The sequence below is a fragment of the Oryx dammah genome, unplaced genomic scaffold (assembly GCF_014754425.2).
Source record: "Oryx dammah isolate SB20612 unplaced genomic scaffold, SCBI_Odam_1.1 HiC_scaffold_29, whole genome shotgun sequence".
Classification (NCBI taxonomy): domain Eukaryota; kingdom Metazoa; phylum Chordata; class Mammalia; order Artiodactyla; family Bovidae; genus Oryx; species Oryx dammah.
The window spans coordinates 18,071,544-18,086,309 of record NW_024070213.1 but is presented as its reverse complement, the minus strand read 5'-3'; the positions used below and the strand labels follow the sequence as shown (position 1 = coordinate 18,086,309).

Genomic DNA, 14,766 nt, shown 5'->3' with positions numbered 1-14,766 from the left:
TAAAAAGAGCAATGGTATCTACATATGCCATACAAACTGGCGGAGTTCCCTTCTTTAAAATATTAAAAATAACAAGAGGACAGGAATTTCTTTTTAAAGCCTCTCCAACTTTTCAAGCATTCGGCTGGACATTTTAATGAAAAACTACAGTGATTTATAGTAAGACTGATTCTTTCCAAACTAGAAGAACTGGAAAGTCAGGAATATATTAAAACAACAATGTTTATAACAGTGCTACATCAAGTGTGGTCCAGGAACCCCTGCCTCTGTGACTTCTTTGCTACTGATATGTGTCCAGAAAAATATAAGAGTAAACACAAGAAAACAATTTGGCATTGTTCTGATATTTTTACAGTACTTTATGCATACTGTAAATTGGTTTTAGAGCACTATAGTATTGAAAGCCACAGTAAATTTTTTTAAAAATAAAAAAATGGTCCTTTCCCACAGATGACTTCAGAAGCAATGGTTTAAAGCATATCTAGTGTCATTTTCTTTCATTTCATTTTCTTTCTTTCAAAATATGAAAATATTTATGAAGCATTAACATGAAAATGTCAGAAACTATAGAGCGATTATCAGATTATTTTACCTCAGGGCTTGTCAAACTGAGGACAGATTTGGCTCATAGCCTTTTTGTAATAAAGTTTTACTACAAAATAGCCACATTTACTATTTAAGCTTCGTCTACTGCAGCTTTGGCTTCCCTGATGGCTCAGTGGTAAAAGAACGCGCCTGCCAATGTAAGAGATATGGGTTCAATCCCTCGGTCAACAGATCCCCTGGAGAAGGAAATGGCAACCCACTCCAGTATTCTTGCCTGGGAAATCCCATGGACAGGAGGGGCCTGGCAGGCTATAGTTCATGGGGTCACAAAAAAGTCAGACACGACTTAGCAACTAAACAAAAAACAGCAGCAGCAGCTTTCACAATACAATAGCTTTACTGAGGGTCACAAAAGAGAACATATGGCCTGGAAAGCCAAAAATATTCACTATTTGACTCTTTACAGAAAGAGTTTGATAAGTCCATTCTACCTACACCAAAGAAGTGAAGTGAAGTCGCTCAGTCGTGTCCAACTTTGTGACCTCATGGACTGTAGCCTACCAGGCTCCTCCAGCCATGGAATTTTCCAGGCAAGAGTACTGGAGTAGTTTGCCATTTTCTTCTCCATACTAAAGGTAAGTCTCATAATTCTCCTGCCTAGTTTGTTAAAACTTAAAGTCACTTCTATAAGAAGTTCTTTCATGTTCACAAATTTCCTTGTATCACATAACCCTATGAATTTAGTAGGGCTTTCAATATTATCAGTGCTCTAAAACTAAGGCAATAAAGTCTTATTAGTAAACTCACCATAAGAAAAAGTATCTGGCAGAGGAACACCATGACCTGCCAACTCTTGAAACGTCCAGAACTTATTAACACAGTTCAGGATGGCTTGAGGTCGGTTCATCAGCCTGCATCCCATCTTCTCTAGATGGCGCAAAACAGTGATGTCACTGTCACTCTGCACCCAAGGGGTTGGTACTCTCACTACCACCACCTGCGGGTAGGCAGTGATTAGTTCTCCACTGATACGCAGACCTGAAATACACAGGAATAAAACCAAAACCATCAAAGGAGAATATACAATAAAACAGAGAAATAGATACATACCAAAGTTCAGGTCTCAAAACTAAATGTACTATTCTGCTAACATTTTACTGAGACAGAGACACATTCCTCCTTAAATGATTTTCTTTTGTAAGAAAAAAACATTAATGAGAAGAATTTATGTACTGGGTAATAAATTCTGATATATGCCAATACAATGAAATATTATGTATTCATTAAAAAGACTGTCATAAATCTCTATGTTTAAAGACAGAAACATGTCAAGATTTGCTTTCAAAAAGCAAATAACTTTGTGTTTGCATATGCTTTTAGTACAAAGAAAGAATTTTTAAAAGAACGGTTTCTTCAGTTTCATCCAGTACCATTCTATTTTTGAAAAGGTCCCAAATAATGGAACAAGGTACTCGAGTTGCTTCTTAAAACCTATATTCATTAAAAAATATATGCTTATTAAAACATTCAAATATAAAAATATAACCCATTTATCCCATCCAACATCTCAGGTTATTATTAGTATTTCCCCTAATGTTAACTAAGTAAAGAAAAATATGTAGGTAATTTTGACAAATATTTTATTTGTATCATTTTGTGGCACTTTCTTTCATCATGTAACATTATACCAGACATCTAAGCCAATGTAAATATAGCTTTATTGGGCTCAATGGAATTATACTTGAAGATACACCATATAATCAACCCCTTACTCATGGATATCCATTCAATAAATATTAATTACTATGTGTCAGGTTCTTTTCTAAAAGGAAGATTGGTAAATAAGGTATATAAGCTACCTGTAATCACCATGCTACACGTTACATACCCAAGACTTTCATAGGGAGTGTGCGTGTGTGTACACCATATTTTCTTTATACACTCATCTGATTTGTCAATGGACATTAACTGTGTTTCCATCTCTAACTATTACAAATAATGCTGCATGGGGGAACAGATAAATCTTCAAGATAGTGATTTTGTTTTCCTTAAGTAATATTCAGAAGTGAAACTGCTGGATCCACAATTCTGAGTCAAAGAGACTATATCTGTTCTGATAAGGGAATGAACTTGATATTGCCTGTTGATACATCCCTATCTTTTAATCCTTTCCTGTATGGCAGACGCTAGACGCACTTCCCAGACCCCCTTACCAGCAGGATTCCAATTTGGAGAATTCACCAATGAAAGATAATTACACACAATTTTAAAGGTCACAGTAGCAGTCATTATTCTCTTGGGGCAGCTATGGGTAGCGCTGTGGTCATCAGCAGATGTGAGGTTTTTGGCCAATGGCTCCAGGCGTTCTCCTCATAATCATGCTGCTAGAGATCAGCAGCAGCAAATTTCTGCAATCCTGCATTTTCTCATATCTTTGGCTTTTGTCCTGACTTGCCTCAACAGGCAAGATCTAAACAGCATTTTCCTTGAAATCAGAAAAAAGCCTAGTGACCAAATGAATGGAAAAAAGGTGAAAAGGGAATTCAGTTTAGGGCAGAAGATGCTGACTCTGGATCATAGATCCGATCTTGGTGATAACATAAGGACATCAAAGTAGAACGATTCTGTAATAGTTGAAGTATAGATAGGAACTATACACATATGTATACAGAATTGATACCTGGTAGGTGGGGTGTGAACGTGCACCTGTAGGAATCAGCCCAAGACTTAAGAAATAGGGACATATAGGCTGAAAAACAAAACAGAAAAAATGGAAATTCCTAGGACCAAGACCTGATGAATCTCAGCAACGAGAAGGAAGCAAAAATTTGAAGAAAAATCAGTCAAAAAACTCAAAAAAAATCTGGTCTTAAATATTATTATGAAAAATAAGAAAAGTCGGTGTTACCAGAAGAAAATAATCAAATTTGTTACATGAAAGGTAAAAAGAAGAGTGAGCAGAAAAAAGATACTTTAATTGTCCAAAGAAAATTCATCTTCTCATTTCCCTAAACTGGAGTTTTTGCTACTTTTAAGAAAAGGGATTAAAGAAGGTAATGGAAGTGTTTCACTCTAAGTCTGCTGCCAAAAAGAAACTGGGAATACGGGAGTACTTTACCCAAAGCAGTCAGATCTGCATAGTACACTATAATGGATATTACTGAGGATGGAAAGAAATTTAGTGCCTCCTGTGACAAAAATACTTTATTACTCCAGGCAAGCAGAATGTGATCTGAGGCTACCCAGAAAAACAGGGGCAGGTACAGATGAATGTGAATCCCCAAAAAAGGCAAAGTACTACTGATCTCTTGGGTACTTTTAGTAAAAACAACTTATCTTTGATGTAGAGCTTACGAAACTGAAATACGGGGCAAATGACTCTTTTCCTTAGATCTCTGTTATTCATGATACACAGGTACAATTGCACTCTACTTATTACGGCCACAGCTATTCATTCCAAATGAATGTGCCACCAGTCAGTTCTGTTTTCAACTCTACTTCTTTTTTGCTTATCATCTTAAATGGTAACTTATGATGCTATTCATCTAACTTTGCTTTCTACTGGGATAGAGATTTCAATATAAATATTTTAGATGTAAGTTTTGAATTAAGTGTATGATTAAACATCAAAAGTCAGTAATGAGTTAACCTTAGAATAGCAATGGGGCTGGGAAAAATTTCTGTTCCTGTATTTTTTGTATTATGTATTAAAAGGCTGCTGCTTTGTCACGGCAAAGTGAGAAGGTGCTAAGGGCTGATTATTCTCCTAGTGGAAAGATTCCTTTGGGATATTAATAATCTCTTTGCCAGTAATTAAGTGGGAAATCTCACTACTCCTGTGCTTTTTGAGTCTAGTTTGACTACATGATTAAGTATTAAGTGTTTTTATCCTCAGGGAATAAGAAACAGACAACTGATAGCTCCCTGCTGACTGGCATTTCTTTTTCTTCCACCCTTTAGAGTTCAAGAGTATTCATCAGGATTTCAGGAATCTTTTAAAGCTGACATAACTTTAAGTATCTTAACTGGAAATGAAGGTGCTATTTGTACATGATTTAAAAGCCACATAATCTCTGTGCCAAAAATCAAGGAAGCACTCAAAGATTTAAGACAGATGAATTATGACAACATTAGACAGCCTGAAAGGGCTTCCATGAATGGAAGGAGTAGTCGAAAACAAATTTTGGACCAGAAATCTAACATATTCTTTCTCAGGCTGTGAGTTCTACCTGGAAATAGCAAGTAGGCAGGATAATAGAGTCATAACTTCTGAGCAGTCCCTACACCCTGCTAAATTCACATTCAGTTGTTTAAGTCAGTAATCTAGAATCCATTACTTAACTGACAAAGCTATTAAATTCACCACATGTAAAATCTTAAAAAAAAAAAAAAAAGACCACATAATTCTGAACACTTTAAAAAACTCATTGTAAATCTACTTTTCAATATTTTAAATAGGACATTAAAAAAAGACTGCAGCAAGAGGGCTTTGGTCACACTGGACTGCTGCCCATCATAAATGCAGGTCTATCTTCACATCAGAAAGGTCTTCTTAAACTTAAAGGGAAAAAAAAAATCACTGGCTTATTTGCCCCACAGGTCCCAAAAATGTTGGAAGAAATCGTTGCCCAAATTTTGAGCAGAATAGGGCAATTAGTAACTCTATAGTGCCAAGGGTCAAATGATTCTCAAGAGTTATACAAAACACTTTAAAAGTCTTTATTAAGGCTGGGTTAGAACTCACACATCTAGAAATTATCAAGTATCAAAAAACCGGGCATAATGTAAGAATCCATTCTTTTGAGAATATATATGCGTTTCCTATCTGTTCACCTGCTACCCATCAAAATAAATTTTATGTTTCCTATCAAACCATCCCTCTTTAATATCCTCAGCAATCCTTTTCCCCCTCAAATTTGTTTCTAACACTTGTCTCACTATTAATCCCAAATAGCAAAAACAAATTTTCTCCAAAGATGTCCTCTTTGGAGAATGACTAGGAACCAATAACATTTCTTTCCCAGGTCCCTCATCAGTGGTCCAGAAAGAAACAAAAGGAGACTACTTTAACAGTGTGCCTCATTATCACTGAGCACTGCTGTGTAGCAGCTGACAGTCATGTGTCTGAAAAAAAGGGAGAGGGCGAGAGAGAAAAGGAGAAAGAGATGAGGAAAGTAGAAGCAAACAAACAAGCATTCAGATTATGACTGTCTTTTTTAAAAACATCTTTTATTGAAGGCAATGACTGGCTAGCTTCTGCTCTAAGTGCCTTTAAAAACTATAGAATCTGGAGTGAAGATAACCAACTCTATCCCCAAAAGGAGGTAAGATATAACAAATACAGAAAAATGTGATGCCGCTAAATACTTCTAATTAAACTTAAATTTTATAAATGCTGGTATTCGAGCTCAGCATGTGAGAGTACGTTCTCTTTACCTTTTCTATAGTTTACAATGGTAGGATGAGGTAGCCTGATGGCACATGTGTTAACTGTAATATATCTTGGGAACTTGATCATCCCCCTTTGTATTCAGCTCCCAAGCAAACCTGATTTACTTAATACTTGATGCATAAGGTCTCAGTATTGGAAGCAAAAGATATAAATATATTTTTCTCATTTAGCATGAAAAGTTTTATGAAGTTTTTTCCCTTACTATTATCCAAGTATGAAATACTATCTCTATACATTTTCTTCCCCCCATAAGATAGCAATCTACTCTGAAACAGTTAAATATATATATGGAGAGAAAAGAAAAGTGGGGAAGTGTATCATTTTAGTCACTATTAATGAAGCCAGTCATAAAAATTTACTGAAGTTTTCCAGCAACAGACTAGTATAGACAAGGGGAGAGGGGAAGCAAAGTATCTTTTTGGTGTCCTTTAAATGTCAAGTCTCACTTTCCACTTTGAAAAAGAGTAAACTTTTTAACAGCTCTAGGTTAAAGTCAAATATATAAGTCTGTTCCAACCTACTTTGGCAAAGTAGAGCAGGTGACATAACTACATGGTATCTAGAACTTTTTGATGTAAAATTCAAAATATATATTTATATAACCTTAAATAAAATTTAAAGCTATAGAATAATAAAGAACAAAGAAGGAAACAGTGTTAAACTCATCAAATACAGAAAACTCTGAAGAAACCAACAGGGTAAGTGAATTAAGGTTCTTCGCTCATTATCAAAGATAGATAATGAAAGGACAGCAAAGGCAAACTCAGAAAGTGAACAGATCTACTGCAACAATGACCCCATATCTGATTCAAATCCAAGCTCTACTGTTTCTCCACTGTGTAACCCCAAGCTAGTTACTGAACCTCTCTGCGCCACAGGTTCTTTAATAAGCACTTAATAATTTTTAATCATTTCTGCCATCTATCTTCCTCTTTTGCACAAGGGAGACTGAGAGTCAGAATAACCAGAAATTCCCATTAGAGTAGGAAATACTACCTTGTTCAAAGCTATAACCCCCAGCACTACCTGGAATATAGTAGATAATTATTATTATATTGAAATTTGAACTTGTCTCACCTTGGAGGGGATGGGACACACAAATTGGCATGTGGAATCTTAGTTCTCCAAACAGGGATCAAAAACTTTCGCCCCATGCACTGGAGTTTTAGCCACCGAACCACCAGGGAAATTCCGCTCACCATTTTTTTAAGACACAGAGCATGTGTTTTACTTAATGTCTGAAGACATAACTGCCTAAAACAAGATGTAAATAACTCAAACACCAGAGGTAAATCAAATCATATTAACATGTAAGAAAAAGGAAGAACAGAAATCAATGAACTAAAAGCAAACTCCCTGGTCAGGGAGCTAAGGTCCCGCATGTGGCGAGGTTCAGCAAAATAACTGTGCTTCCATCACGGAGTGGTTATCACATTCGCCTCACACTCGAAAGGTCCTCAATTTGAAGCCAGGCAGAAACAGGCTTTCTTTTGGGGCTTCCCTGGTGGCTCAGACAGTAAAGAATCTGCCTGCAATGCAGGAGTCCTGGGTTTGATCCCTGGCATTGGGAAGATCCCCTGAAGGGAATGGCTACCCACTCCAACTCCTGCCTGGAGAATTCGAGGGACAGAGGAGGCTGTTCGGCTACAGTTCATGGGGTTGCAAAGAGTCGGACACGACTGAGTAACTAACACTAACTAAAAATCTAAAGAAAAGAACGGCCAAGATAAAAGTTGGTTCCTAGAAAACTAACGTGATGGTAAAAAGAAATATAATTTTTAAACTGAAAGTTTTCTGCAGCAGTATCTAACAGACTGCAAAGGTTTATCTTCAACAGACCATCAGTTCCATTCAGTCATTCAGTTGTGTCCAATTCTTTGTGACCCCATGGACTGCAGCACACCAGGCTTCCCTGTCCATCACCAACTCCTGGAGTTGACTCAAACTCATGTCCATTGAGTAGGTGATACTATCCAACCATCTCATCCTCTGTCGTCCCCTTCTCCTCCTGCCTTCAATCTTTCCCAGCACCAGGGTCTTTTCAAATGAGGCAGTTCTTCCCATCAGGTGGCCAAAGTATTGGAGTTTCAGCTTCAGCATCAGTCCTTCCAGTGAATATTCAGGACTGATTTTCTTAGGATTGACTGGTTTGTTCTCTTTGCAGTCCAAGGGACTCTCAAGAGTCTTCTCCAACACCACAGTTCAAAAGCGTCAATTCTTCGGCACTCAGCTTTCCTTATAGTCCAACTCTCACATCCATACACGATGACTGGAAAAACCACAGCTTTGACTAGACGGACCTTTGTTGGCAAAATAATGTTTCTGCTTTTTAATATGCTGTCTAGGTTGGTCACAACTTTTCTTCCAAGGAGCAGGAGTCTTTTAATTTCATGGCTGCAGTCACCATCTGCAGTGATTTTGGAGCCCAAAAAGATAAAGTCTGTCACTGATTCCATTGTTTCTCCATCTATTTGCCATGAAGTGACAGGACCAGATGCCAAGATCTTAGTTTTCTGCATGGTGAATTTTCAGCCAACTTTTTCACTCTCTTCTTTTGACTTTCATCAAGAGGCCATGGTTCCAAGTGAATAAAAGTAATTACTTAATCTCCAGTTTCACCACTGTGTGCCTTGGGTTATTAGAATCCCATTCTGGAAAGGTAGTCTTAATTGATTTCTGCCCTATCTATGCCAAGTAACCAAGTCTCTGAAGGACTATTGTTGGCAACATGCTCCCTGGAATTAATTTTTGTATTGGGGAAGCTTATTTGATTTGTAAGCAATTAAAATATCTCTAGAACTTGAGCAGGAAAAATAATAATGGATGTATATAGAATCATGCACAGAATTTAAAAAAAAAAAAATGATGTAAAAACCAGGGTAAAAAAAACACCAGGGCAATTCTGGGAATCCAGGAAGCAAGAAGAACTTGTTTCTTCTTATAAACTCAACAAGGTGCCATACCAAAAATAACTAAATTCCAAAATTTCTCCTTCTATCCTTGAGTCAAACAAACTTTCATCACGTCAAACATTTCAACTTTTTATTAAGGAAAATTCTAAATAGAAAATAAAAATATTATAATAAATCCAATGTACTATCACCTAGTTTCACAAATTATCAATACATGCCCAAACTTGTCAGAATAGTCTTGCTCATCCCTGTCCTCTTGATCCTTTTCTTTTCCCTAAAGGTAATCATCGTTGTTCCTGTTGTTTAATCTCTAAGTCACGTCCAACTCTTTGTGATTCCATGAACTATATAGCCCACCAGACTCCTCTCTCCATGGGATTTTCCAGGCAAGAGTACTGGGGTAGGTTGCCATTTCCTTCCCCAGGGGGATCTTCCTGACCCAGGGATCAAACCCGCATATCCTGCATTAGCAGGCGGATTTTTTACCACTGAGCCACCTGGGAAGCCCATACTTAGAAAATTATCCTTTTATTAATTATTTCTTAAGCCAGCAAAAGTTAACACTCACGTATCCATAGAAAATGGTACCACAATATAATGCCCTTTTCTTAACAATAATTTCACCTAATAATGCTGTGTTTTATCAAATAGATTTTCAGCATGTATTATAAAATAAAGACTCTTGGGCACACACAACTTTCTTAACTGCAACACAAAAGGCACCAATCAAAAAAAGAAAAATATAAACTGTACTTAATTCAAAACTTTTACTGACTAGAAGATGCCATTAACAGATGGAAAAAAGCAAGCCACAGATAAAAGATATTCATGGTACACATAATCCTATAAGAGACTTGTTCCCAAAATATAAAACAACAAAACAAAAAGATACACCTCAATCAAAAATAAGTATAGAGAGGATTCTGGGAAGATGAAAGAGTAGGAAGCATCAGGATTCTGTCTTGCCATCTAGATAACCCCTGGTCAATTTGCTGAAGGACCACAACTTTCAGAAAAAGACTGGGATCATAAATGCAGTTAATTTTGATCAATTTCAGAACAGCAGCAACTACTCATCCCCCATTCTCTAGCCATATTGTGCACTTGGTTCTGGAGCAGCTGACACACCCTGCACGAGTCAGGGTGACTATAACGACCTGCCCTCAAAATATCTGGGATCTCTGTTCTGATGGCTGGATGCAGCTTCTGATCACAGAGGTGCAGACAAAGAGGCCATTGTACTTTTTGTTATACCACTCTCTCCACTGGGCTTCCCAGGTAGTGCTAGTGGTAAAGAACTCACCTGTCAATGCAGGAGACATAAAAGACTTGGGTTTGATCTCTGGGTCAAGAAGATTCCCTAGAGGAGGGCATGGCAACTCACTCCAGTATTCTTGCCTGGAGAATCCCATGGACAGAGGAGCCAGGCAGGCTACAGCCCATGGGGTTGCAAAGAGTTGGACATGACTGAGTAACTGAGCATGACAGTGACATTAAAAGGAACTATGGGGGGCGGGGGAGATAAATTTGGAGCAAATATACTTATATATAATATAACTGATTCACTTTGCTGTATACCTGAAACTAACACAACATTGTAAATCAACTATACCTAATAAAAATAAATTTTTTAAGGGGAGAAACTACCTTAAAGATACTCAAAGAATGAAAAAAGGCAAGGAAACAATGTGTGAACAAAATGTTAATATCAGCAGACAGAACACATAAAAGGAAACCAATAAGTAACTCTGGAGCTGAAAAAAACAATAACAGAAATGAAAACTGACGTAAAGGAATTCAAAGTGGATTTGAGCAGACAGAACAATCAATAAACTTATGCATTGTTGGAGTCCCAGGAAGACTGTGGGGAGGATAATATCTGAAGAAATAGCAGCTGAAAACTTCCCAAATTCAATGAAAGATGTGAATATAAACATCCAAGAAGCTCAACAATCTCCACCTTTTATCAGACACATGGTGGGATGCACTATAATCAATCTTTCAAAAGACAAAGAGAATTTTGAAAAAAGCAAGAGAGAAGCAAATCACCACATTCTACGGATCCTCAATAAAATCACTGGCAGATTTCTCATCAGAAACTTTGGAGGCCAGAAGATAGGAAGGTAATACATTCAAAATGCCAACTAAGACTCCTATACCCAGCAAAACTCTAATTCAAAAAAGAGGCATTCATAGAAAAGCAAATACTGAATGAGTTTATGAGCTGCAAGGTGAAAAGACAGGACATTTGTCACTTAACTCAAAGTAGTATGCAAAAATAAATCTCTCAATAAAGGTATATAAGTAGTGTTTATTATTATTTCTCCACTTAATTCCTCATCTATTTCATCATCTATAAAATGATACTATTACCTTTCTTACAAGATGGTATGAGATTTGAATAATTAAAAAATATACAAAATGTGAGGAAAAAAAAACCAACTAGGAATTCCTAGATTCATATGATGTACATCAATGAAAAGTCTTTAATATAAAATTAGATTCAATGTTATGGGGAAACAAGAGTTTCTCAAGGTTTTATCATGTTAAAATGATAAAGGTAGTATTTGTGAATGAGAGAGGGCTGGAGAAGAAAGACTGTGAAAAAGAGATATGGGGCTGTTGTGTCATGATTCAGGACAGTGAGAAGTAGAAATTAGAATAGTTGTGGCTTAGAAGGAAAAAAACAATATTGTCATATAAATGGCTCTTATGAATGGATAAAAAGGCCAAAAGGCAATGTTACAGAGACAGAAAAACTGAAATAAGAAGATTGTTTTAGGGGGAAAACATGGATTCAGTTTTGACAGACTGGCATGGAAACAGTTGAGAACAAAGTAAAAATGTCCATTAGGCACCTAAGAAAAAACCAAGCACAATGGTTTTCAACCTACGAAACTTCTGAAAAATAGTGATCTTCTAACCTCCCAAATCTTTCTGTAATGTGTCTATTTGACAGAAGCTAGGTCACATGAGGAACACAGGGGACTCTTGGAAATGCAGCTTTTAGTATTTCAACCTTTAAAACATAGAAACATACACCAGAAGCCTGTGGAAGTTGTGTTTAGTGAGCTAAAATACCACACTGTCCTTGAGATCTCTTCTCACTCAGACTTCAAGAATATGCTTCTAACATAAAGTATCTTGAGTTTTTATTTTCAACAACAGTTGTATGGACCTTACAATTATAAAGTTGTAAAAGCATGTAATAGATACTAGATAAAAGATTTCAAGGGAGATCTATCTGTTATAGGTACAGGAGGGTGCAGTGATATCCAATTCCTTTCATAATAATTTTACATTTATTTGTGTGATCAACTGATTAATGTTAATGTCTAATTTTACACACCATACCAATTAACTAGCACAAAGTGTATACTCAATATTTAATGAACGAATGACACATGCTCTACCCCAGATTTTTCTGAATCCATGTAAGGTGCTGCAACTGGGCACATGTATTAAAAAAAAAAAAACTGGACTGAATTAACATGGCATGCATTTTTCTTATAAAGGTAGTAGCTACTTATTAATTCAAGTGAAATAATTTAGAAATATTTCTAATGCAGTTATTTGCAAAGAAACAATAACTGCCAAAAGATAATGAGAGTGCAATAAAAAATGTTAAGAGGACTGAGATAAAGAGAGAGTGATTGTTAAAAGATTCTACTTATTTAAACCCAAGATATCATGGTATAAATCAGGCAAGATTCTGGATCTATTATTAACTAGCTCATGAATGAAACTACCCTACAATAGCAGACCTGTACTTTGCCTTACTATTGTGCGAGCTCAGTTGCTCAGTCAAGCCGGACTCTTTGTGGCCCCATGGACTGTAACTCGCCAGGCAAGAATACTGGAGTTGAAGTAGATTCTTCACCACTAGTGCCACCAATAACCACCTTTCCCTAACAGAGGTGACCAATTTAGCTGTAACAAATCCTAACTTTTCCAAAGGAAAAGTGTCCTGAAAGATTCCTGAAAGACAGTCCTAAAGAATTTCCAACACATTTGCAAAATATCTTCCCCTAGTAATCCAAAAACAATATGAACTATTAGAAATATTTTTTTTAAAACTCATCAGTTAAGACACTTTTATTCATTAAAATACTATTAATATTTTACATTATACATACAAAGTATTTGCTAAAGAAAAAAGAAAAGAAGAATCGCACATGGATTTTGATTAATTTACTAGACGGACCCCTGACTGGAGTACAGATTCCTTTAGAGGCATCTTAAAATCAAGGCTTTTTAAAAACTAGAAGACAATAATAATGGGGAAAAAGTAGTAGGTTATCTTTAACTTCCCTCAACAACTATTCAATAAATAATACAATGAGGGGTTTAATAAATACTGCTGTTTTCATTTCTTCTGTAAGATATACTAGATATTTAGACTAGATGATACTTAGTAATGATAAAGCCTATTACCAGATCCTTTGACCTAATTATTCCTAAAACAAAAAGAATCACCAAATTCTAGGTAAAAATCCAGACCGTTACTTAACTATAGACTTACCCAGGTTTCCTTGTTCAACTGTTAGCACCAACTCATCCATCACCACAGCCCTAAAGTCCAGTTCCTCCTCACAACATTTGGCCTTTAACGCTCGTAATATCTCTTTCTGGGGATAGTCTTCCCTGATTCGACGATCTGTCAAGAACCACAACTTGGCAGCCACAGAGCTACACATCTTGATCTGCTGTTCTTCCTTTCCTGGGATTACTTCGTCCTGAATATAGACTCCTCCTAGATGGAAAAGAAAATATACGTACAAAATAAATCAAGAAATCTTATTTTTTTCCTTTCACACACACAAATAAACACAATTATATACTAACCATAAAAAAAAACAGGAAAAACTATATCCCTGTATCTTTTCCATCACTACAAACTCAAAGAAATAATGTACATTTGTGCAGTTACTGTTCAACTGCTTTCCTTATTCCATACGTGTATGTATAATTTGCTGGGCTTCCCAGGAAGAGCTAGTAGTAAAGAACATGGCTGCCAATGCAGGAGACACAAGACACTCAGATTCTACCCCCTGGGTCGGGATGGTCCCCTTGAAGAGGAAATGGCAGCCTACTCCAGTATTCTTGCCTGGAGAATCGCATGGACAGAGGAGCTTGGTGGGCTACAGTTCACAGGGTCGCGGAGTTGGACATGACTAAACACGCACACAGCACACGTATAATTTGTTATAAACATCTTTATAGGTATGGTTAGAAATGAGAAGGTAGTACCTATATTACTAGAGGAGAATCACTACTAATGTCAATCACCATTTAAACAAAATAAAAATTTGAGAATGTGGCAGAAAATTTTTAAATAACCAAAATAAACGCCAAAGCTCTTCAGTAAAATTTATTTTTCAGTCAAGAGACAGCATGCTCTTATTCAATGTTTTTATTCTATTTTTAAATAGAATTTTTATTAAACAAACATAGCTTGTTTACTAGAATACCACCAAAAAAGAGAGTGCTACTTCTCAAGAGTTTATATCATGAGTAAGAGAACTGGAAATCATTTTCACGAAAAGTAGCAAAAAGTTACAAGTTTTACTAACAAGCATTAATAAGTGATTTTAACAAATAAAATATTTCTAGTATTATTCCATATGACATGGCAAAACTAACGCAAAAGGAAAGAACAAGGGGAAGCAACGGCCCTACAGATAAGACTGCTTCATAGCAGCTGGAAATGGTACCATTCGCGTGCTTTTGCCAGAAGGGTCTGCTCCACAGATGCACATAGTAAGAGCAGAACATCATGGGACAGAGGCACTACCATATGCATACACACAAAAAACACTCACACCACCCACTCTGTCAAGACCTTGACCCACCTGC

The 14,766-nt window shown here is 36.6% G+C and overlaps 1 protein-coding gene across 5 annotated transcripts in view; it reads right to left on the bottom strand.

The window, feature by feature from the left end:
* RIMKLB (ribosomal modification protein rimK like family member B) overlaps positions 1-14,766 on the bottom strand; it is a 45,067-nt gene that overhangs the window by 16,345 nt on the left and 13,956 nt on the right. For all 5 annotated transcript variants that reach the window (XM_040235093.1, XM_040235096.1, XM_040235094.1 and 2 more), the window contains exons 2-3: positions 13,433-13,663; positions 1,354-1,584 (exon numbers count right to left, since the gene is read on the bottom strand). In XM_040235093.1, the coding sequence (XP_040091027.1) occupies positions 1,354-1,584; positions 13,433-13,607 (406 nt within the window). In that variant the 5' untranslated portion in view covers positions 13,608-13,663. The remainder of the gene's footprint in view (positions 1-1,353; positions 1,585-13,432; positions 13,664-14,766) is intronic.